The sequence below is a fragment of the Caenorhabditis briggsae genome (assembly GCF_000004555.2).
Source record: "Caenorhabditis briggsae complete genome, chrV, whole genome shotgun sequence".
In the NCBI taxonomy this organism is placed as follows: domain Eukaryota; kingdom Metazoa; phylum Nematoda; class Chromadorea; order Rhabditida; family Rhabditidae; genus Caenorhabditis; species Caenorhabditis briggsae.
Window position 1 is genome coordinate 11,565,925 of NC_013488.2, and position 21,886 is coordinate 11,587,810.

The following is a 21,886-nucleotide window of genomic DNA, read 5'->3' on the forward strand; positions in this document are numbered from 1 at the left end:
TTGAATTAAAACGGATTAAATGATTTGATTTAAACTAAATATTGGTAAAAAATACAAATGACGTAAATGATGCATGAAAAATGTAAAGATTCATGTTTGTGTTGAAGGAATGGAACGTAAATTTAATTATGACCGCTGGACCCAGATCGACGGACACCACAACTAGAAATAGAGAAAAGGGGGTTCTTCCTCTGAATATAAATTGCATTGAAGCACAAGCTGAAGAAGGAATAGCAAGATGTGCACAAGGAGAAGTAAAATTAAATGTTGTTGGATTGTACCGGAGATGGGAAATTGAAATGGTTGAATTGAAAGTTTCAGGGTCGAAGGTCACAGAGGGGTATAAATTGAAATGTGGCCAAACATCGGAGCTTTCAGAGGAAGAAGATCATGAAACGATTTCTGAAATATGAAGAGAGTATTGAGAGAATAAATATAATAGAATCTAGGAAGCATGTAACATTGCATCTGGGTAGTTCAAGAACAAGGTTTCTAGTAGCGTTAAACCTGTATTAGAAAGCCCCTCTAATACTAGGGCTTTAGGAGAGCGACTTGGAAAAATAAAAGACTTTCCTGTAGTAGAAGGCCCCCTTCAGAATACTGCTTAATCAAGAAAAAAGTTCCTTACGTTTTCAGTAAAAATATTCCTGAAATTTCACAGTTTTACTGAAATATGTTGAAAACTCTTTTTTGGTCAAAAACTTGCTCAATTTTGGTGAAATGAACCAATTTTCCCTTCGGAGGTACCTTCCTTGGAAAAATAGAGGGGCTGGCGTTGCTATTAGAGGTTTTACGGTATTCGACTTTTTCCAGATTTTTGAAATTTTCAATAATGTTAGACATTCCGATTCCTGAAAATGTTAGACATTCCGATTCCTGAAAAATCTCAATTATCGAGCCAATTTTTTGTTAGTTTTTTCCTCTGGAATGCTCTTGCTCTGTCAAATTCTGATTACTATTTACTCCCGATGTTCCAATTTTGAACTCAAAAATCAAATCAAAACCACACTCTACCCATTTCTACCCAATCCTTTTGTAATAAGTCACACTCCTCTTCTGGACTACAATGTACCTTCTTGTTCTGTTTTCCTTATCATATTGACCGTTTTCTTTGGCATCGCTCGTGTGTTTTTCAATTCTTGTTCTTACCGATTCGTTTGATCACTTTCCACTTTTACTACGAGTTACCATTTCATTTCTGAATCAAAAAATGACCATCAAAGCTGTAATTTTTGACATGGGCGGAGTACTACTACCCGCACCGATGCATTATTGGAAGAGTGAGTTGAAAAAAGAACCAAAATGAATTTGAAAAACGAGTGTTCAGCTGTGGAATCTGCCCACAATCTTCGATCTGGATCGGTTGTTGAAACGATTCTCAGCAATGACTTTTACAGTCATTTCAAATTGTTTGAAATTGGTCAACTCACATCAGAGGATCTGGACCCACTTTTCACTCATATATACAATTTTCAGGTTACAGAAAAATCAGTATTGAGGAGAATATTAGATTATTTTTAGAATAACAGAGTTGGTGATGTTCTTCCTATTTTCGCGGAAATTAGCGGTCAAATCGCTCATTCAACTCTTCTCCCTGAAATGGTTGAGTTGGTGAAGTCTCTACGTCTTGCTGGTTACCGTACCATTCTCATTACCAACAACTTCTACACAGATCGTGCTAGACTTCTTCCAACTATTCCTCCACAAGTCGGGCTTCTTTTCGATGACGTTCTGGAATCTTGTCGTCTTGGTCTTCGCAAACCAGAAACCAAAATTTATGAGCTGGCTCTTGAAAGAAATAAGGTTTTTATATGAATTTAAAGGTCACATTACCAACAAGATGTTTCAGCTTCAACCATCGGAATGTGTTTTCCTCGACGATCTTGGACCAAATCTCAAACCAGCGAGAGCTATGGGAATCACTACAATCAAAGTAGCGAATAGTCAACAAGCAATCCAGGAACTAGGAAACATCTTGAAATTAGATTTTTCGTTCCCACCAGAGACAAGGGATTGCATTCCAAGTAATTGACTTTTTTCAAGATTTTATACTAACACATTGTTTGCTAACATATAAATAGTTTTTGTTTGATTAATTTCTTAATTTGAATTTATTTTCAGGAGAAATACTTCCTGTAGAAAAAGTCAATGACATTATCACCAGAAGAACTTCATCTGATAACATAGTCACGGCTATTCAAAAGTTTAGACATGGTCAATCCAATCCAACGTACTACATCCGAACAATCAAAGGTTCTCAATACGTTCTCAGAAAGAAACCAAATGGAAATCTTCTTCCAAAAGCTCATCAAGTGGATCGAGAGTACAAAATTATGAATGCTCTACAAGGACTTGTTCCATTGCCCAAAACAATTTTGTATGATGAACAGTAAGTTTCAAAATTTCATATAAGCAAACAGAAATTCACAATTCAGAACTCTTGACACTCCATTCTATTTGATGGAGTACCAGAAAGGAAGAATCTTCTTGAATCCATCTCTACCTGAATTGACGGCTCCTGAGAGAAGAAAAGTTTATGAAGAAGCTTTAAAAACATTGGCTACTATTCATTCTGTCAACTATGAGAAAGTCGGACTTAAAGATTTTGGAAGATCTGGTAGAACGAAAATAGGCGTTCCATTTTATTGTAGCTTTTTCAGATGGATACATGTCGAGAAACTTGAAAAGATGGTCGGATGCTTATCAAATGTCCAAAACAGAAGAGATTCCGGAGATGGAAAAACTAAAAGCATACCTCAAAGAAAATCTTCCTAAAAGTGGAAAATCCACAATTGTTCATGGAGATTTCAGAGTGGATAATTTGATTCTTGAAGAGAATGAAATCAGAGTAAAAGGAATTCTTGATTGGGAACTATCAACAATAGGCGATCCACTCTCCGATTTGGCAACGTTCCTGTTTGTATACTACGTTCCCAATAGACTGAAACTTCTCCCTGGAATTGGGGATCACAGTGAATCAGATCTCCATCGAATGGGCATTCCAACCATTAAAGAATGTCTTGAATTGTATGCAAAATATACGAATACTCCTGTTGTTGATCCTGAAATCTGGACTTATTACATGGCGTTTGTCGTGTTTCGATTTGCAAGTATTGTTCAAGGAGTCTATATGAGATCAAAGCTGAAGAATGCATCGTCCACAGAAGCTTCCATGTTGGGACCATTAGTAAGGAAACTTGCATCAGAGGGAAACCAAATGATTTCAAAACTTCACGCTTCAAAATCATATGGAAAATTGACTATCATCCCATCTGGAATGTCGCCCAAAGCTCAAAAATATTATGAAATCGTTCGAGATATTGTCCATAACGATGTCATCCCACTCGAATTGGAACTAATGGAATACTACGAAGAAGGAGAAAATAGATGGACAATTCCTAATCCAAAAATCGAGAAACTAAAAGAGAAAGCTAAGACATTGGGAGTATGGAATCTATTCATTTCTGAGCATATCGATCCAGACCAGAAATATGGAAAAGGATTGACAAATTTGGAATACGCACATATCTGTGAACTCATGGGAAGAAGTATTTTTGCTCCTGAAGTGTTCAACTGTCAAGCTCCTGATACTGGTAACATGGAAGTTTTGATTAAATATGGAACTGAAGAACAGAAGGAAAAATGGTTGGTTCCATTGTTGAATGGAGATATCAAAAGTTGTTTTGCGATGACTGAACCTGATGTGGCGAGTAGTGATGCAACAAATATTCAAGTATGATTTTATGTTTTTTTTTCAGTTATTGTTCAAGTGTTTTTAGGGTTCGATTGTCCGTGTAGGGGGTGAGTATATAATCAATGCCCGTAAATGGTTCATTTCAAATGCATCTCATCCGAAATGTCGAATTTGTGTTTTCATGGGACAAGTAGCTGGACCAAAGAAATCGAGAATCTTCCAGCAATCAATGATTCTAGTCCCCATGCAAACTGAAGGAGTAAAAATTGTCAGAAACACTCATGTATTCGGATCCCAAGATGCTCCTGGCGCCCATCCTGAAATCACATTCACAAACGTTCGCGTTCCAGTTGAGAACATGCTTTTGGGTGAAGGAAGAGGTTTCGAGATAGCTCAAGGAAGACTTGGACCAGGAAGAATTCACATGCAATGAGGTTGATTGGCCATGCTGAACGAGCGATCGACGTCATGAAAGATAGAGTAAGTCATTAAACATGATTTAATTCAATAGAAAATATTTTATAGCTGATGACACGAATTGCATTTGAAAGAACGTTAGTTCAATTCGATAGTTTGAGAAAGGAATTGGCATTGTCCAGATGTGAAGTCGAGCAGGCGAGGTTATTAATTTTAAAGGCAGCTCATATGATTGATACCGTTGGGCCAAAGGTGAGTTGTATGAACATGAAGAAATCATACCATTTAAAAAGATTTATTCGAATCATTTGAAGTTAGAAATACAAGTTTCAGGAGGCGAAATCCGAAATCGCTATGATCAAAGTGGTTGCTCCAAATATGGCAATCAATGTGATCGATCGGGCAATGCAACAACAGGGAGCTCGTGGTCTCACTCCTTTTACTCCGTTAGCAAGTTTCTATGTTTGGGCACGATCCCTTCGAGTGGCTGATGGACCAGATGCGGTACATCTAGAGACAATTGCGAAGATTGAGTTGAAATCTAGATTGTAATTCTGTATATCTATTCTTATCATCATTCTTGTAATAAATAAAAGAAGTTGCGTCTCTTTCCTTGTAGGTCTGTCCGCACTTTTCCAAAAAGCTTGAAAACTAAATATAAATTGACGGGACCTTTTAAGTGAGAGGGAGAAGCGAAGCAAAGAACAAGTGAAAACTAGGTTAGATCGCGCCGAAGGCGCACTAGCTGTTTGAAGCGCCGGAGGCGCGGCAAGCAGGTGACTGGTGTAGCTATAAAGCTATGTAGCTATGTGTAGCAATGATAATGTGGAGCAGTGTAGTATATTATTTGGAGAAAACAATCTTTGTAAGATTGGTTTAGATCTTCTACAAATATTATGACATAACCGGATGTATCTTTGTATATAATACACAGGATGTCATCGGTCCCCTTTTCTAAATTAGATTCCTGGTTGCTATCATAATAATTAACCTCTTTTTGTTCGAAGTATACAGTTATGAACTTTGGCAGATGAATAGAAGTGGGCGGAGGGAAGTAATGTATCAGGGGACATGTTCTGAAAATCTATATTAAACACATTTTTGTTTTTGTTCACAAGGAAAGAGAACATGGAGGTGGATGTAGCTGAATTCGTATCATATTCCGCTTACATTTTGACTTTGCTGTTTAATTCAATTTTGATTTATCTAACGGCGGTCCATACAAAACGGATTTCAACCACTTATCGACATATGATCATGGGTTTTGCTGCTCTTGGTATCGGATTCTCTACATTGGACATTGTAGTGAGACCGGTGAGTTTTTAAATTTGGGTTAGTCTGCACTATAGGTCACTATCGACGTTTTTTAAAATCATAATTATGTACATCTGGAAGGGAAAAAATTATGATATTTTTTTTGTGAAAAATGACGTCGGAAAACTTGAGATTCAAAGTTTGGAAAACAGACATCATCCTAATATCAGGATACATCATTTTATGCCTATTTTTAATCCTAAAAGGTTAATTTTGAACAACCCTAAACCAAGCGCCTAATACCGTAAACACTCTAAACCAGGGTTGCAACCGGCCGGGCCGGGCCGGGCCGGGCCGAGATTATTTTTTCTCCGGCCCGGCCCGGCCGGTTCGGCCGGTTCGGCCCGTTCGAATTTAAGAAAAAACAGAAATTATTGAAGAATTATTTGAATTTATTTCTTAACAAGTAGCATAACAATGTAAAAACCGTATAAATGAAGGCGGACTGTGTCTGGAAGATGCTTTGGTTTTTTCTTATTCGTAGCTCAGACTTTCTCATTTGGAACAAAGTATTATATTCCAATAGTGTTTCGAAAAACTTCAAGATTGCCTTCACAGTCGCAGACTACTCCACAAGTTTATTGAGAGCTTGTCTTCCTCTCATCGATAATTTACTCGAATTCTGAACTACTTGCAGACAGCTATCGATGTCCCATAAACATTTGATATTTGTCATCCATCTAGTCTCACACGAGAGGGTGGGAAGTTTTGTCAATGTTTCACAAATGGACGGAGTTTGACGAACAACGGAGGCTAATAGTTCAAATATTAATTAATTCAAATATTAATTAATTTCAAATATTAATTAATTTCAAATATTAATTAATTGCGTTCAAATATTAATTAATTGCCGGCCGGCCGGGCCGGGCCGGGCCCTGGTTTTTTTCCCTCGGGCCGGCCCGCCGGCCAGCCCGTCAGATTGCAACCCTGCTCTAAACCCCCCCCCCCCCCCTTAAACTTTCAACTTCAAGCTAGAATATATCGGTTCCTGTCAAAGATATCAAAAAGTGGTCAACTCATAAAATGTTCATCATAATATCACAAATATTTTGTCAGTGAACCACTTTTAGATATTTTCTACTGGAAATGAGATATATCAGCTCAAAGTTATCTAACAAACTGATTACATGGTTTTTTATTGATTCATAATTTTCACTGAAAACCCATCATTATGCTCACAAAAAATTCGCATATTTTTCAAAATTACACAAGAACCTATGTATTAGACTTTTTGAAAGATCAGTTTTCCTAAAAAACTGTACTGCGAAAGCATACATCCATGTAAATAGATCCCCAACTATAGCTTTTTGTTTTTCATTGCTTAACTTCAATTGAAGACTTTTTTGTTGTTGAGAGTCAACGATGGCATGAGAATATAGACAGTAACTGTTTTGTACCCGAATAAATATCGTTTGTTTCCCCAGATAATGCACTCATATAACGGATGTTTTCTATATTTTAGTCTCCAAGGATTATTTCGGTCTTCGAAAGAGATAACCGAAGTTCTTCTAGGTTTGATAACCTCCATCAATTTTTGTTGACTGTCATATATTCCAGCAATCTATTCTGCCGTATAAAATTTGTGAGGTTTCAAAGTCTGATTTGTATTTTCGGAGACATGGGAATCATGACACTACAGTATGCAATAATGATGATTTGTGGGGTAGTCTTATATCAAAAAATCACTGCGGAATTCAAAAAGGCAACAACTATAACTGCAAACAGTCAGATTCAGAAGCAATTTTTCAAAGCATTGGTTTATCAGGTGAATATACATAAATTATTAAATAAGGGTATATAAATTGGAAATTTCCAGCTCACAGCCCCATCTCTTCTGGTCCATCTTCCTGCTGTTCCCCTCTTTTTTGCTCCATTTTTTGACATGAAATTCAGTTTCCGAACTCGTGTGGTTGTCTATTTTTTCAGTATTTATCCACTTCTCGACAGTTTGATATTATTCTGTGTTGTGTCTGATTACAAACTAGCAACAAAAAGTTGGCACATTTTTGATTCAACGTTCTGATTTAGTGATTTCAGAGATCATTTTCAACAATGCCGTAAAAGTTCTAGCTATGCTAAATGTGGCTTCAGTTGGCCCTGATACAGCAACATCTCCAGCCAATAACAGAGAAAGTATTCTATGATATTTTTCTTATTTTGTTCGTATACAATAAATAATTATATTCACTTTAACCATCGCAGAAACAGGCTGAGAATATTTTCTTTCGACAATATTCATTAAATTCTTTGCTGACTATGCCTAATGAACGATAAAGGAGAGCTTCAATGTTCATATTTTTTAGCTAGAAAATAATAATTGTAGTAATGTGCTTCTTTTATTGTTTCATGATTCAATTTTCATGAAAATATGAACACTTTTCGAGGGGCATTGAAAAATTCTTTGTTTTGGCAGAGATTTCTCATTTTGCGGCCGCGGCCAAGCTGAGTCAGCGCGCCCCACTGCGAAAAAACGTAGCGCCAAATTAGAAATTTTAAACTTGACGAAAATTAGTTTTTTTTGGCTGAAACTGTGTCGAGTTCCCTTCTTTTAAATATTTCTCTGCTTTGATAAGAACAATATATGCATTAGGCTTTTGACCCAGAGACAACTTCTCGATCGACTATTCCTTTGTTTAGTCTCTTTTTGATTCACTCTATCGTTTATTTTTTTTCTTCCGTATATATTGTTTTTCTCGTCGACGCATATAAGCTATATGTGTTCTGCTGATTTTGTTTTTTCCTTGATTATCTTTTAAAACGGTGAACATTTTCAGTTCAGCAATGGACTCAACTATAGAAAGAAAACGAGAGGCAATGTTGCAACGGTTGGCAAGCCGAAACGGTTGGCGTTTTCACTAGGTGGTCTGAGAAAATAGTATATTGTATCATTTCAGAAAAACGCACGCTTGAAGCTGCGGCTGCCAAGGAAACCACCAAGAAAATCGATCTTCGAGCCACGGAAAAGGCGTTTTTGGAATCCAGTCCCACCTCCATCAATCTGAAAACTCCCGTCAATCCACCATCAAATTACACAATTTCCACTCCATGTTCTTCATCGCCGATCCTTTCATTCGACGAAAAAGCGGAGAAGCAAATGGTAGCACTTGCCACATGGACCAACACAATGATCGGGCTAGATAGTACGGAGGAGTTAGATTTAGGCGCGACTGCCGCTGAAGCATGTCGTCGAATTCAGAAAATGTTGGGTAGAAAAAATGAGGCATCGGAGGCGGATAGAGTTCATCAGGCCGCTCGACAAAGATATCAGCGAATTTTTGAGAAAAATGACCCGGATGTGATGAGAAAAAAGTGTAAAAAACTGCTGGACGATTCGGGGATTGAGGAAAGCATCAGAGATATGCTATCGAAAAATCAAATCACAATAAGGAATGAGCATTCGGTGTTTAACGATTTAGGTAAGTGATATGTTTTTTGAAACGGAATAAAATGTTTTTTTCAGCTCTCCAGACAAATCTTCTTCGCACGTTCCTCTGCTTTCACCCCGCTTGGCTCAAAGTGACAATAGAAGCGATTTTCGGAGCTCGAATCGATGCCCAACCGAAGTACATGATTCGTGCATTGTCCCAGTTTTTCATCGAACGCGTATTTTCGAATCCAAGCATGCTCAAGAACAAAAAGTTTGCTCAAGGATCTGGCAAGCCAATCATCACCAAACAAGGCAGGGAGGCTCTTCATCGTCATTTTCTTGAAACCACAATGAAGCTGATGTTTTTGATTGAGACGGCAAATGCGCATCGAGTGATTCCAAATCTGACAAGAATTTTCACTAAATCTTCTCAATACAAATGTTTGGATGATATGTTCAGTGGACTCACGAAAGAGTTGCTTACTGGAAGCTCGCTGACATTTAAAAAGGCTTTTGCCAAAATTGGATTCACTCCATCATACAAACAGTCTTTCTTCGATAATTACGACTATCAAGCCAAAGGATTCGCAGATTACTCTGATGGAATCATCTTGGCAAAGCTCATTGAGTCTGTGGGAGAGTTACCGCACGGCGAACTACTCCTAAAGCTCCGTGATCCCGCTGGTGACCGTATTCGGAAGATCAACAACGTAAAAATCGTACTTCAAGAAATGACATCTATCGGAATTCCCACTGAAGATGTGACACCGACAGCGATTGTTGGTGGAACGAAAGACGCAATCTTGGCTATTCTCTGGTCGATTGTTGGCGTTCGAGTAGCCAGAGAGAAACGAGTGAAGATTTCCAGAGCTGTTGACGAGACACCGAAAAAGAAGCGGCGTTCTGCTGTACATGATAACATGTCCTCCGATGTATTGAAGACGTGCAAGTTATACGGAAGGCAACTGGAGCAGGAAGTGTTGGATTTGGATTCGTTAACCGACGGTATCCTTTTGGATAAAATTTGGAAATCGTGCATACCAAACGCAACACCAATTAGTGCGTATTCTGGCGATTCTCTTTGGGAGAAGGTAGTGTCGATGGCCGAATTGGAATTAGGAATTAATCGTGGGCTAGATCAAAGCATAGCACTTTTCGTGAAGATGTTCCTAGACCGCATGCAAACTGTTAAAATGTATCATGAAAAAGCAGCAATCATTCAGAAACAGTGGAAGCTATATTTGGAGAGAAAGGTGAGGATTGTCGTCAAATGCATAAAATAGCGTTGATTTTCAGAATATACCGAAGCTCTTCTTCATCGTTCAACAAGTGCTCGTTAACCATCGTCAGCAACGATGCATTTCTCCAGCTACCACCATTGATAATGCCACATTTGTGATTCAAAACACACCAGGGATTCTTACGGAAAGACCATCGTTGTCGCAACTGCCATGCACTCCCCGGTCGATGAATTCCACACTGAACGACGCTACTTTTACATTATCCAGAGATTCATTACAGTATCCAGAGATTGATACCCTTTCGAACTGCTTCAAACAACCAAAAACGCCTTTACGTGGAACATTCACTCGTCATACCATATCAAAGCATCTTAATGAAGTTATTGAGGAAGAGGAAGGATCCGAAAATGACGAGACGGTGGTACCGAGCACTCTGAAAAAGAGATTCCGCGTTGATTTACTTACAACTCAACAAAAGACTACGGTGTTCCAAGAAGAGAATGCAGGAATTATTGAATGTGAAGAAACGAGTTATTCTCGAGAAATTCATACAGTTGCTTCGGTACGTGTTCATAATTCAGAAGAAGTGTATGCCGGAGAATCACCAGAAATTGATGGGAAAGGCATTGAAACTTTGAACATTTCTTCTGATGACGTTCAAAATGCGGACTGTGAAGAAGTCATTGAAGACCTCGAAGCTTCTTCTGAATCGATAACTCCAGATAAAAATAATGAAGAGGCATCGGAAGATCACGAAAATGCACATGGTCCTGTAGAAATCTCTCCTGAAGATGTCAACGTTTTAAAAAATGATTTCACACCGGAAGTACTTGAAAACGATATAGTTGCTGATGAAGTGAGCACCGAAGCAAACATCGAGCCTCAAGAGAATGTTCCCGCTACTCTCCCAATGGATCATACCCAGCCGACTTCTTCCCAAAGTACATCATCATCCCTCGTGGACTACGAGATGACAGAGGAGCAAAAGAAAAGCGAAGCAATGTTCCGCGAGATGATTGAAAATCAGAAACGCTACGTTCTAAACAATCAGTTGAATCTGGTGATCCCGGATCAAAGCGACACGGCGAGCACACCTGAATTGAGGAAGATTCTTCGAGAGACACGAGAGCTGAAACGAAAGCAAGAAGAAGTTGTAAGTAGCAAAAGTGAGTAGAATTCAATAATCCCAATGAAAAGTTGCAGGCAAAACGATTGGGCGCCATTGAGAGAAAAGCGTTAGCAGAAAAGGAAAACGCATTCATCGAATATTCTACAACAGATGAAATCCATATGAATGAAAACGATGTAAATGATAGACCAGATGCTGGGCTCGATAACGCCGTAATTCAGCATGACAGCGTTTCTGGAAGCTTGGATCAGCTAGAAAGAAGTGCGGATTTACTCCGTTCCACATCACCGACAGGAATTTTTGAGAAACTCAACAACGATGATGACGCTGAAAAATTGGCAAAAAAGGCTTTAGAAGAGCTACAAACAAAGCAGCGTAAATCAGCTGTTACGATCCAAAAAGTGGTGCGTGGATTCCTGGCAAGACGTCGATTTGCAACAGAGATTCGAGATTGGCGCGAAAAAATGGTAGCCTACAATATGATACTGGCTCAAGAAAACGAGCAATTGGACGAGGATAATAGTCAAAAGGACGAAACGAAAGGCAACAGTTCTGCCGAGAGAAAGTAAATACGATTGTATAGTATGAAACAACCTTTGTAATATTTCAGACTTCGGAAATGCACTCGTCGACTAATCCACGACAATCTACACATCGTTCTCCTCGCGGCTACCGTCATTGGTAAACTACTTTTCTTTTAATCCTATTCTGATCCTGTAATTTTCAGACCGTCTCACAAATTTAGTTCCATCACTTCTTGACACATTTGTTATTGAGCTGAACGGAATAAAGCCAATTTACGAGATTCTCGCTGTAGCCGACCAGGGATTCGCCTACACCAGCATTCTATCTCCATTGCTCAAAATTCTTCAAAAATCTCTGTTGAACGTTCCCGAAGAGACTTCAAACCCAATTATTCGTCCACTTCTTCAAAAATTGTCTCCCAGATTGGTTCTTCTGATGTGCAAACACTGCCAAAACCAGGAGTTCTTTACACCAATCGTTACATCGCTAATTTCGATTGCACGACGATTCCCACACAAAAAGGATTCGTTTATTGAAGCCGATTATGCCATTCGCCAGACAATGAAGAAAGTTTTGGATAAAGACGGACGTAACTACTTGACAACGCTTCAAAATGTTTCCGAATAGCATCGATTTCGTTGACTACCAATCTCTATCAAATATACATAAACACTAGTGCTTCCTCTATTATCATCAACTTTTTGAAAATAATTATTCATCATGTCCTCAACAATGATAAATCTTTTGCGATTTTCATATGTTTTTTTTCAGAATATTGATCATTGAATAGTTTCTAAACGCTATTCATTTAGTGGTCAGATGCGTCGTTGTAAAACTGTTCTTTAAAATATGAGTTCACATAATATTGGACAAGGAGTTTATTATATACAATTGGCTCGATCATCGAACATGTCATGTTATTCGCAAGTGATAAACAATTACTCGTAGAATTGAATGTGAAGGATTTCAAAATTAATAATAGATTTGATTGGTTTTTGGAACAAGAGCTCCAAGGCAAGGGGCGACGTAGTCCGGAACCATATCGTCGCGTTCATTCATCTGATTCTCAATGATATCTTCAATTTGATGGCATCCAGACAACACCAATAGTGTCTTCATTCCATGATCTCTTCCGAATTTCACATCAGTGTTGGTTCTGAAAAATGAAAAAGGATAATTTGAAAAAATTAGAGAATGAAATAATTTACCTGTCACCAATCATCATAGTTCTAGAAGGATTGATATTCCATTTTCTTTTGATATAATTGAATGCTGGAGTACATGGTTTTCCAACTGTTAATGGATCTCTTCCAGATGCGCATCTGATTGCAGCCACAATTGGTCCAGCATCAGGAATAACGACTTCTGGATTTGGTCCCGGGCATGTTTCATCTTCGTTTGTGGCCACGAACAGGACACCTTCTTCTCTCAAGTAATTGGCAGCCTTCATCATTTTTGTATAGTCGAAATGTTTTTCGTATCCAACAACAACTGCTCCAACATTCTCCTCCAATTTGATATCATACATAAATGCACCACTTCCCGCTTCTTCATTTTGTTTCTTTTCTGGTCCATGTCCAAAATATTCGATGCCCAACTCATCCATTTCATCACGAAGTCCTTGTTCTCCAATCAAATAAACTCGTTTTCCATCCAATCCAGATCTGTGCAATGTATCGGCAACTACTGCAGCGGGATTCACCAAATTGTTCTTGTTCATTTTGGATGAATTGTATCCGAGTTTTGCCAATTTCTTCGCATAAACGGCACGCGATTTAGTGGCATTGTTGGTGAGCACAATGATTTGTTTATGTGTTTTACCAGATAGTCAATGAGACGAGGAGATCCTGGCATCACTGATTCACCCAACCACAGAACACCTGAAAGCATTTGGACTTTGTAATTTATAATTTCTATATATGGGAACTTACCATCAGCGTCGAAAATGAAGGTATCAATGCTTTTCATGACCTTTGAAAATGATTTTGGGCACAAAGGAATAGTAGATCTACAGTTTGGATCTAATCCGGAATGAATACGAGTTTGTGGGAAATCCTTTGGGATCTCATTTTCAGAATCAGAACCAACTGGAGAAGGGAGTGGGGAACTGATCTTCAGCTTCATTGTGAACGATTAGAAGAGTTGTATTTCCAAGAATCAACAAGTGATACTTTTCACTCCTCTCCGGATGCCTTTTATACCTGCGAATATGGTATATTGTGGTATAGAGAAATGGGCGGAGCCTAATGATCAGAGCAGAAAACGAAAGAGAAAGGGCAGTATCAAGACGTCATAGACCAATGAAGATGATGATAGCGATGAGATGAGAGGAGAGAGAGGAGAGAAACGAGAGAAGAGAAGTTCTTGTTCTTTCCCTTCGTAGGATGAGACTAAAAATAGATGAAGGAACACTTTAAAGATGTTCACGTGAACAATGAACACTTTCAGAAGGGCATCCCTTGTTGATCTGAAAATTCTTACACTGGTGTGAAAAGAACAAGGAATTAAATTAGTTCGATGTTTAGAGATCAGGAAAAATAACTAGATTCTTACAGTGAAAAAAGGAAAAGCTTTAAAAGTTTGGTGAGAGGAACCTTGAAACTCAAAAATTTTTGTTTGATTTGAAAAATCAATGGTGGAGTAAATCTGGAACAAACGAGGAGGTTTCATCTCTCGAACTGAATCGCTGTGTCGGACATATACCGTAAAACCTGTATTGAAAGTATCGGCACTTCTATTATTCCAAGGTATCTGCAGAGGGCCCTTCGATTAGAGCGAAAATTGTATTCTCGTTCAAAATTCTTTAAAATCTATTAATTTTACCAAAGTTGAGCTAGTTTCCAAAAAAGTTGAGTTTGAATAGATTTCTGAGAAATTGTGGAATTTCCGGAATATTTTTCACTGAAAACGTATGGAAAATTTTAATTCCAAACAAGGCATTTTGATGAAAGATCTTCTATTCCAGAGGCAAAAATACAAGATTTACGATGGATTTGATTTACATCATAGCATAAGTTTAAGTTAAAACCTAACTACCGTAATACCTGTAATATAAGGACCCTAACTTTTTGCTTTGAGCCAGTTTTTCTGTTTTCCTGTCGAAGATATAGAAAAGTTGTAAACTGACAAAACGTTTTGTATGGTATTTTAAACTTTTATCAGTTGGCAGCATTTGGATATCTTTCAATGAGATATTTGGGTTCAAAGTTGACGGTGTAGAGGACCTTCTATTACAGGTTTTACGGTATAAGAAGTCAAATCTTTAAATTTGGCCCGATTGTTTTTACCTTCAAGGGTCTGTTTAACTTTTGCTGTTCATGTAAGAATAACTATTAAACAAATTCACATGATAATTCAATTTCTTTGAAACTTTTCATTGTAGTTCCACCGAAACAGACAGTTGCTCTCCCGTTCGCTTGGATTCTGCGTCATCCCCATAGTGTAAAGGGAATCCGCGTGCTTATTGATTTTCGTTTTGTTATCGTTTCCAAACAAGCATCGACAATTGAGTACAAAAAAGTTGAAGTACTCACTATAAGTTGCAATACAAATTTCTTGTTTTTAAAACAGAAATCAATCTTTTTGCTGTGTCTAAAATGTTCCTTCTCACTTTCTCCCCTGTTCCACTTTTATAGACTAATAACAATGAATCTGAAATTCAACTCCAGAGTTTAAAAATATGTTTTCCACTTATTTCTAAACTCATAACCAAAATCATTTCAGCCCGTTCTTTCGAAATGCGTTCATCAACATCTCTCAATTTTACGTTTTTGTTCAAAGATCTCTTGCAGGTGAGCCTCATTTCCTCCTTGCTATTGTGCTGATGCTTTATCAGTGTAATCACTGACAATTCGTACTATTTTTCTCATTAAATCAACAAACAAAACAACTTTTGAAATTCGAACACCAGATGATGGTTCAAAGTATACAAAGTTAACTTTCAATTGATGATAGTACATTTTGTAAAACAGTACTTCTTATCGAAAAATCTAATTGACTGTTAAAATAGAAAAACAAGTTTCAAAGTGTCTGTGTGAACGATGAACTACTGAAAATCTGAAAATCTGAAAATAATCTTTGAATCCGAAATCGTTATTCTAGATAATGCCTGATTTCCAGGGAACATCGTCAACAATCCGCGGATTGTTTGTTCAATGTTTTGATGTTCTGATCAAGAATGCTTTTTTGGTTTGTAGATGTAGTTCTCACTGTTCAAAACAAGTTTCCTAGTCGGTCACTGATCTGTTTTTCAACTCAAAGAAGATTGAAAGAAACACTTTGGGTTGATTTCTTGAAATGGGTCATCAAGAGTGTGTATTAGTTCTAAAATTTCAAGACAATCTGAAATCTGAAATGTCCTCTACAGCAAATTATCTGATATCCATGTGAATGGCGCTTCTGTCCAATCAGTGGGACATTGCTGAGCAGCATGTCCGAAGTTTGTTCATTTTTCTTGTAACATGACACAGATGTGTCCAAATGTTGCCCAAAATTGTACGAAAATTGTGCCACAATTATGCAGAGAAATATTTTTGTTACAATTTTCGCGTAGCTTTTGCCGGACTTCTAACATATGTGACAGTATTCCTCTGAGATGTTCGAAACGAAAATCCCAAAATTCAAAAAATTCTGAGAAAAGTTTCCTTTCTGGTTTCAAACGAACTTATTTTTATCGCGTTTCCAGCATCTTCATGTCAATTTTTGGGCTTTTGTGATGAGAACTTCCAAAATTCCACAATTTTGAAAATCTGAATTTTCGAGATTCCGAAAACTTTCGAAATTCCGAACATCTCCGGGTTTTCCGATTAATTTAGTTACAAGTTTTCTAGAGCTGCCCATTTCTCTCATAGTTTCTTCATTGAGGGACGTTGTCAGATTGGTAGTCCCATACAACCCGTTGATCTTTGTTCACTTATTTCTCTTCCAGATTGTTCTTTGTCTTTTCCTAGGCCTCCGTCCCACTTGTTCTAGTCCATCAAGGAGATAACAATCAGGCCTTGTCCGAAAATGATCCGAAATTCGGTCCTGCTACGTCATGATCTTTGACCAGGTACTGTAATAAAGCGAGAAGAGACGCAGACGTAATTAGGCCGAGCAAAGAAGAGACGCGATTAGAATATGAAACAAAGATCTGTTTTGGATTGCACTTTGTACTGTGAAGAATTCGTTCGGGTGGGGCTTATATATGAAATGAGGAGTTTTAGATCTAAACGGCTTAAAATATTCAGAATCAAGAACATAAAGTTGCAGTAAATTGCAATTGTTGATCTAAAATGAGAGTCAAGCTCAAGATTATTGTAGTGGTGTCCATTGTTGGTTTTCGAATTCTCAAAAATTGTTTGTTCTCGAAGTCTAAAACCCTTCTGCTCCGTTTTTTTTCAGAAAAATCGAAATGGGAAAAATTGGCGAAATTCTTTAAGGGGGTTGCTGTGTTTGGATCCTTTTTTACTACCGTAACCCGGACTCGAAACTATAGCTGAGACCAGTTGTAAAGATCACTGAGAGTGATTGTAGTGTTCCAGCTTTGTCTCCATTTTCCTTCGTATTCTATACATAGAATGTAAACCGCTAAACCACTAAACACGTTCTCCTTTCCCTTCACAATCTTCAAAAGTTGTTGTCGTTCAGAATGATGTATCAATTACATCTTTATCCTTATCAAACGGTTACAGTATCCACATACATCCATTTTCATTCGATTAGTCTCAAAAGATCATGCTAACGTGACGATTCCCTCTCAATTCTTTTTTCTGCAAAAGATGTGTCTACTCCCTGTTCTCTTCATCTTCTACACTGTTTCCATATGGACAATCTTTAAAGAAACGGGAAGATAAGCGGGTCAATTAGAGAACAAGAGACTGCAGACATGCCAGAGGAATTCCCCCCTCGTGTAACGACGACGCTCTTTAAATAAAGATACTGATTAATGATAACGAGACGCAGACTTTTCGCGATGTGTGATGATGTACAAGATGGGCGCCGATTGAAGGGGAAGACGCCGCGCCAGACTCAATTTTTAAAGAAGACTCATGTGTTGTTCACATGCGTTTCATTGGTTCTTCAAAGAGAATTGGACAACCATTGACTTTTTTTAACCCACGAGACGAGGTTGTCCAACTGTTCAATGGTTTCGTAGGTTTGATGGTGGTCAGAAAATTGTGATGTTTACTATTTTGTACGGTTTTTTGAAAATCTGAAAGAGGAAATGAAGGAAAGGGAAATGTTTTTGAGTTAGGGTACTTGTAAATGAGTACAAAATATACAGTGAGAACTCACTGAGAATTATAATTATAATTTATAATTTATTGATCAGAAGAAAATATGGCACAAAAGTTATAACGCGAGTTCTAGATAAAAATCCCTAACGAGATGAACCTAGAGAATGGGGAAGAAAATGGTAAACATGTAAGGTTGGCAAGAAATTAAAAAAAGGGAAAAAGTGAGCAGAAAACTAAAACCGGGTGATGGAAGATTGGATTAAGGTAGAAAATTGACCGGGAGTTAAAAATTGGGGAGTATTCCTTACAATTGCATTCCAAATAGGGGCGGTGGTGAAAAAGAAGTCATCGGAACATTTATCTGAGAGAATATGGGTCATAGGTCTCCTAGGACAGTCGGAAATTCTTAAGAAAGAGGATAATTCTGGCATATAAGAGGCGTCACTAATCATTTTGTAAAGAAGCATAAGTTTAGATTTGAGTCTACGATGTCTGATAGAGAAGAGGTCAAGTTGGGAGAGACGATCTTGATAAGAAGAGTATGAGATATTGCATTTCTGGAAGACTTACGGGTGAAGAAACGGAGTAGGGATTCGAGTTTTTGAGAGAGTTTGGAATTGGGGGGAGGAGAATAAATTACTGAACAGTACTCAAGAAGGGGAGTACGTAGGTTCTGAATAAGTGAAGGTAGAAAGAGGGGGTTGGTGGATTTGAAAGGTTTCAAAAGTTGTTTGGATCGGAGAAGTGAAACAGCAACCGATTTGTTTATGTGTTGGGTGAACTTAAGTTTGGAGTCGGTAATAAGTCCTAGATCACGAATATTGTCTGCAGAATCAATAGCTGAGGAGGAGATGAAGAGGGGAGCGTGCTTGTTTCTTGAACCAAGGCGTAGAAGAGAAGTCTTTGTATGAGCTAGAGGAAGCTTATTGTTAGTGGCCCAGGAAGATTCAAAGATTTTCAGGAGGCTTGAAATATACCGTGAAAACTCTAATAGAGTGTCACCTCTAACTTTCAACTTCGAGCCCCTATATCTCGGTTCCTAACAAAGATATCAAAAAGTGGTTAATTGACAAAATATTTTTGATATCATGTTAAAAGTTTGTCAGTTGGCCACTTTTTGATATCTTACACAGGAACCGATATATAAGAGCTCGAAGTTGAAAGTTAGGTGTGGCGCTCTATGCTTACGGTATTTTCGGGAACCTATGCTGAATTCGGTAAAGAACGAACAACAATATGTTACCCAAAATAAATTTAAGCACTGAAAATATGCTGAAAATATGTAACACCGTCCATGTTACGGTTTCTGAAAATAATAAACCTCCTAGTTTTGGGAAAAAAGAAGTAAGTTTTTTTTTTCCGAAACAATGCTCCGCTTGAAATTCTCCTATTCCATCAGACCAATGTTCAGTTTTTCTGAGCCTTTTTCCAAAAACGTAAAAATCATGTGACCCGATTAAAATAGCGAATGTCGGAATGACTTTTTAAAATTATAAAAAAAGATAAGAGTAGTGATGATGATGCAGGCTGTCGGAGAAAGCGATTAAAATCACGACTTTTTCTGGGAAAAAAGACGAAAAAATCAAACTGGATACTTTGATCGGGAGGGGGACGAAGAAGAGTAATTTCTAGTTTGAAAATTGAGGGACAAGGTTTTACAGTATTCTAGACCTAGTTTTTCAGATTTTCTTGAAGTTGGTGAGCATTATTCAGAAGAACTTCGAATAAAATCCAGCATTTACAATAAGCACAATCAGAATCATTTTTTAAATGTAATCAAATTATCAGAATTGTTTTGTCAGTTGACTACAATTTGATATCTTGCATAGAAGATAAGTTAAATAAGCTCAAATTTGACACGCCTCGGGGGTCTATTACAGGGTCTACGGTAGTTTCCGAAGGCAATCCTTCTAATTATTTCCTTCAACCAATTCTGATCTACGTATTCATTCCATGTCCTTTTTTGATCTCAAAATGACTTTTCCTGTTCTAAAAATAGCTATCCTTGTACTTTGACGGCGTCTCCTTCCTCTGTTTCATACTACCGTAACACCACCCATCCAACATCTTCTTTTCCCTATCGGTACACGTGAACAATACATGTTCCCCCTTCTTCCCAGCAGGAACATCTTCAAAGATACAGATATATCACTGATCGTCTGCGTCTTCTATTGAGCGCCCGCCCTCTTCTTGCTCTTCACCCTGACTCCGCCCATCGACTAGTATAAAAGAGTCGGCTGCAAAGTGGTTCACCATCATCACTTCCTTCTTACTTTCAAGTCCTTCTTACTAAAAATACATTTTCAGAAAATGAAATACCCAACTCTTATCGACACCCAACAGCTCTTCCGTGAGCATGATCATCCAGTCAAGGCCGGTCTCGATCCAAAATGCCGATCCACCAAACCACTTTGCCCAGACTCTTTTGCAAAAGTGATCAAGAACATTGACACGTTCATTTTCGACGCTGATGGTAAGTGCCCATATATAGAAATTATAAATTACAAAGTCCAAATGCTTTCAGGTGTTCTGTGGTTGGGTGAATCAGTGATGCCAGGATCTCCTCGTCTCATTGACTATCTGGTAAAACACAATAAACAAATCATTGTGCTCACCAACAATGCGACTAAATCGCGTGCCGTTTATGCGAAGAAATTGGCAAAACTCGGATACAATTCATCCAAAATGAACAAGAACAATTTGGTGAATCCCGCTGCAGTAGTTGCCGATACATTGCACAGATCTGGATTGGATGGAAAACGAGTTTATTTGATTGGAGAACAAGGACTTCGCGATGAAATGGATGAGTTGGGCATCGAATATTTTGGACATGGACCAGAAAAGAAACAAAATGAAGAAGCAGGAAGTGGTGCATTTATGTATGATATCAAATTGGAGGAGAATGTTGGAGCAGTTGTTGTTGGATACGAAAAACATTTCGACTATACAAAAATGATGAAGGCTGCCAATTACTTGAGAGAAGAAGGTGTCCTGTTCGTGGCCACAAACGAAGATGAAACATGCCCGGGACCAAATCCAGAAGTCGTTATTCCTGATGCTGGACCAATTGTGGCTGCAATCAGATGCGCATCTGGAAGAGATCCATTAACAGTTGGAAAACCATGTACTCCAGCATTCAATTATATCAAAAGAAAATGGAATATCAATCCTTCTAGAACTATGATGATTGGTGACAGGTAAATTATTTCATTCTCTAATTTTTTTCAAATTATCCTTTTTCATTTTTCAGAACCAACACTGATGTGAAATTCGGAAGAGATCATGGAATGAAGACACTATTGGTGTTGTCTGGATGCCATCAAATTGAAGATATCATTGAGAATCAGATGAATGAACGCGACGATATGGTTCCTGACTACGTCGCCCCTTGCCTTGGAGCTCTTGTACCAGAAAGAATGTAGATCTCCTATAACAAATTTACGTGTCATGTGCATACGGTTTATATAGTTCATTTCTTTCACCGCCCAACTTTTCTTGTCACTCGATTAGTCCGTTTCGGATGTCAAATTATGTACTTCAGTTGAAGTCAAACTCCTTTCAATGACAATAAATATTTTTGATATTAATTTTTATTTTGATTGTCTCTTCTTTTACATTCGATTCAAGAAGTTCACTAGTTTCGAATTGTCTCAAAGTATACACGAGGCCTTTTATTATAGGTTTAATCTTATGTTTGGAAAATATAGTGTAGAATTGTTACTGAAGAATCCACAATTGCTGAAGTAAAAAAAACTTTTTAAAAAATGTACTCCAACTATTCTAACATTTCCAATTCTGAACTTCTTGAATCAGTGATGGATTTCCTGAAAATATGTCAAAGTGTTCTATAACAGAATCCGTATTTAATTTCGATTATGTTATTGTCGAATTAAAAAAAGCGGGACCTGGAAAATTTCGCGGGCGGCTTCCCGGTCAATTTTCGAGGCCAGAAACATACGGTAATAAACGAAACATTTCTGA

General features: G+C 37.9%; 6 protein-coding genes across 6 annotated transcripts; 5 read left to right on the forward strand and 1 right to left on the reverse strand.

Annotated features, from left to right (window-relative positions):
• Nucleotides 1-1,210: 1,210 nt before the first annotated feature.
• On the forward strand, nucleotides 1,211-4,663 carry CBG09328 (the record flags this gene model as incomplete). The annotated part of the gene is made up of 11 exons (XM_045237732.1): nucleotides 1,211-1,280; nucleotides 1,328-1,476; nucleotides 1,522-1,803; nucleotides 1,850-2,024; nucleotides 2,122-2,389; nucleotides 2,436-2,617; nucleotides 2,661-3,733; nucleotides 3,780-4,043; nucleotides 4,073-4,174; nucleotides 4,220-4,363; nucleotides 4,445-4,663. 11 exons carry the CDS (start codon nucleotides 1,211-1,213, stop codon nucleotides 4,661-4,663), a joined length of 2,928 nt encoding a protein of 975 aa, XP_045094075.1.
• Nucleotides 4,664-5,239: 576 nt separating this feature from the next.
• CBG09327 lies at nucleotides 5,240-7,569 on the forward strand (the record flags this gene model as incomplete). Its single annotated transcript, XM_045237733.1, has 5 exons — nucleotides 5,240-5,425; nucleotides 6,850-6,937; nucleotides 7,042-7,190; nucleotides 7,242-7,419; nucleotides 7,463-7,569. The coding sequence occupies 5 exons, from the start codon at nucleotides 5,240-5,242 to the stop codon at nucleotides 7,567-7,569; spliced, it is 708 nt and encodes a 235-aa protein (XP_045094076.1).
• Nucleotides 7,570-8,206: 637 nt separating this feature from the next.
• Cbr-aspm-1 lies at nucleotides 8,207-12,314 on the forward strand (the record flags this gene model as incomplete). The annotated part of the gene is made up of 7 exons (XM_002636822.1): nucleotides 8,207-8,267; nucleotides 8,320-8,841; nucleotides 8,886-10,045; nucleotides 10,089-11,186; nucleotides 11,237-11,727; nucleotides 11,773-11,843; nucleotides 11,890-12,314. 7 exons carry the CDS (start codon nucleotides 8,207-8,209, stop codon nucleotides 12,312-12,314), a joined length of 3,828 nt encoding a protein of 1,275 aa, XP_002636868.1.
• Nucleotides 12,315-12,659: 345 nt separating this feature from the next.
• Nucleotides 12,660-13,811, reverse strand: CBG09325 (the record flags this gene model as incomplete). The annotated part of the gene is made up of 4 exons (XM_045237734.1): nucleotides 12,660-12,843; nucleotides 12,896-13,440; nucleotides 13,509-13,567; nucleotides 13,619-13,811. The coding sequence occupies 4 exons, from the start codon at nucleotides 13,809-13,811 to the stop codon at nucleotides 12,660-12,662; spliced, it is 981 nt and encodes a 326-aa protein (XP_045094077.1).
• Nucleotides 13,812-15,634: 1,823 nt separating this feature from the next.
• Nucleotides 15,635-16,439, forward strand: CBG27115 (the record flags this gene model as incomplete). Its single annotated transcript, XM_045237735.1, has 2 exons — nucleotides 15,635-15,657; nucleotides 16,322-16,439. The coding sequence occupies 2 exons, from the start codon at nucleotides 15,635-15,637 to the stop codon at nucleotides 16,437-16,439; spliced, it is 141 nt and encodes a 46-aa protein (XP_045098932.1).
• A 3,776-nt stretch (nucleotides 16,440-20,215) lies between these two features.
• Nucleotides 20,216-21,327, forward strand: CBG09323 (the record flags this gene model as incomplete). Its single annotated transcript, XM_002636820.1, has 3 exons — nucleotides 20,216-20,378; nucleotides 20,430-21,102; nucleotides 21,156-21,327. The coding sequence occupies 3 exons, from the start codon at nucleotides 20,216-20,218 to the stop codon at nucleotides 21,325-21,327; spliced, it is 1,008 nt and encodes a 335-aa protein (XP_002636866.1).
• Between the last annotated feature and the right edge of the window lie 559 nt (nucleotides 21,328-21,886).